Source organism: Oryctolagus cuniculus, chromosome 18 (genome assembly GCF_051225735.1).
Source record: "Oryctolagus cuniculus isolate XC-2025 breed Fujian yellow rabbit chromosome 18, ASM5122573v1, whole genome shotgun sequence".
Classification (NCBI taxonomy): domain Eukaryota; kingdom Metazoa; phylum Chordata; class Mammalia; order Lagomorpha; family Leporidae; genus Oryctolagus; species Oryctolagus cuniculus.
In genome coordinates, this window is record NC_142884.1 from 6,014,345 (window position 1) to 6,016,422 (window position 2,078).

The 2,078-nt window shown below is 46.0% G+C and overlaps 1 protein-coding gene across 1 annotated transcript; it reads left to right on the forward strand.

The window, feature by feature from the left end:
- The first annotated feature begins 283 nt into the window (after window positions 1-283).
- Window positions 284-1,207, forward strand: ORYCUNV1R1657 (vomeronasal 1 receptor oryCunV1R1657). The gene is given in 1 exon segment (NM_001167353.1): window positions 284-1,207. A coding segment is annotated over 1 exon segment (924 nt).
- The last annotated feature ends 871 nt before the right edge of the window (window positions 1,208-2,078 follow it).

Below are 2,078 nucleotides of genomic sequence, written 5' to 3' on the forward strand. Positions count from 1 at the left end.
CCAGGTATGAGAATGACTAAATAGACACTGCATTATGTGAGGAACACAGCAAACAGGTCTGTAGCATCACCGTCGAGTGCACTGCTTTGATCAGCCTGCTAATTCCAAGCCCCCTCTTGAGCCACACATGTTGTTCAGATTAGACACATCATTAACTCTCCCTACTTAGCTTCTCTGTATCTTTTAGAGGAAAACAAGAATACTGAGTGGTCACTGCCTCATATTCTCTTGCAGGATTCTCTCTCACTCAGAAGATGAGCAGCAGAGGCTGGGAACTGACAGCATGGCCCCGAGGGACCTGGCCCTAGGAATGGTCTTTCTAGTACAGACGCTGGCTGGGATTCTGGGAAATTCCTCTCTTCTTCTCCATTATCTCATCCTTTATTTCACAGGATGCAAGTTTAGGCTCACAGATCTGATTCTCAAACACCTGACTGTAGCCAATGTCTTGGTCATTCTCTCAAAAGGAGTCCCCCAAACCATGGCAGCTTTGGGGATGAAGCATTTCCTCGATGATACTGGGTGCAAACTTGTGTTCTATGTGCACAGAGTGAGCAGGGATGTATCCATTGGCAGCACCTGCCTCCTGAGTGTCTTCCAGGCCATCACCATCAGTCCTACCTGCTCCAGGTGGATGGGGCTTAAAGTAAAAGCTCCCAAGTATGTTGGACCCTCCACTATTCTCTGCTGGATTCTGAACATGATGCTTAATGTCATGGTACCTATGAATGTCACTGGCAAATGGCAAAACAATAATATCACAAGGAAAATGGATTATGACTACTGTTCTGCTATTTCTCATGGGAAAATCACTGACTTATTGTACATAGCACTGATGTTATTCCGTGATGTTGTGTTTGTAGGGCTCATGCTCTGGGCCAGCAGCTTCATGGTTTTCATCCTGTACAGGCACAAGCAGCAGGTGCAATACATACACGCTCTCTCCCACACATCTTCCCCAGGGTCCAGGGCCACACAAAGCATCCTTGTCCTGGTGAGCACCTTTGTACTGCTGTGCAGCCTGTCTTCCATTCTACAATTTTGTTTAGCGTTTTTCAGTATTCACAAAATGTGGCTGGTGAAAGCTTCTGCACTGATAGCCGGGTGTTTCCCAACCGTCAGCCCCTACATTCTCATGAGTTATGACTCCAGGTTACCCACACACTGCCTTCCCTGGATCATAGCAGCAAAGTCCTCTGTGCTCTGAGAAGTAAACTCTATGGATATTCACAGTGGCTGACTGCATACTTTTTATTACTCCTCAGACACCAAATTCATTTCAAGAAGCAGTCATTTTACAAGAACCTGGCCTATGATACAGTTGAGCTCTGCTTGAAAATAACAGTAAATTGAATAATTTTATTTCTTATAGAATTCACATTTCATTCATTTATAAAATTTAAGGTATACAAGCTTCATGCATTTCATCAATTCAGATATGGGAATATAGTTATTGTTTCCACCCTACCCTCCCTCCTACCCACACTCTCACCCTTCTTCCTCCTCCCTCTTTTATTGAATAGTGTTTTTAAAGAAAAACGTAAGATTTTTTTGACAGGTAGAGTGGATAGTGAGAGAGACAGAGAGGAAGGTCTTCCTTTTGCCATTGGTTCACCCTCCAATGGCCATCATGGCTGGCGTGCTGCGGCCGGCGCACTGCACTGATCTGAAGGCAGGAGCCAGGTGCTTCTCCTGGTCTCCCATGGGTTGCATGGCCCAAGCACTTGGGCCATCCTTCACTGCCTTCCTGGGTCACAGCAGAGAGGTGGCCTGGAAGAGGGGCAACCGGAAAGAATCCGGCGCCCCGACCAGGACTCGAACCCGGTGTGCCAGCACCACTAGGTGGAGGATTTGCCTTTTGAGCCGCAGCACTGGCCAGAGATATTGTTACAGTAATACTTATATAACTAAAATTTTATTAATGGTTACAGTGGAGGAGCTAAGAGGTTATGTAGGGCTAAAATAATAGATCCATTGGTGACATGGAGTAGTTCCTGGGAGTGTAACTTTCATCTGGCACAGTAAAATGTCCAGGCATGAAGTGGCCATGGAAGGGCAGGGATGTTTCCATCAAATAC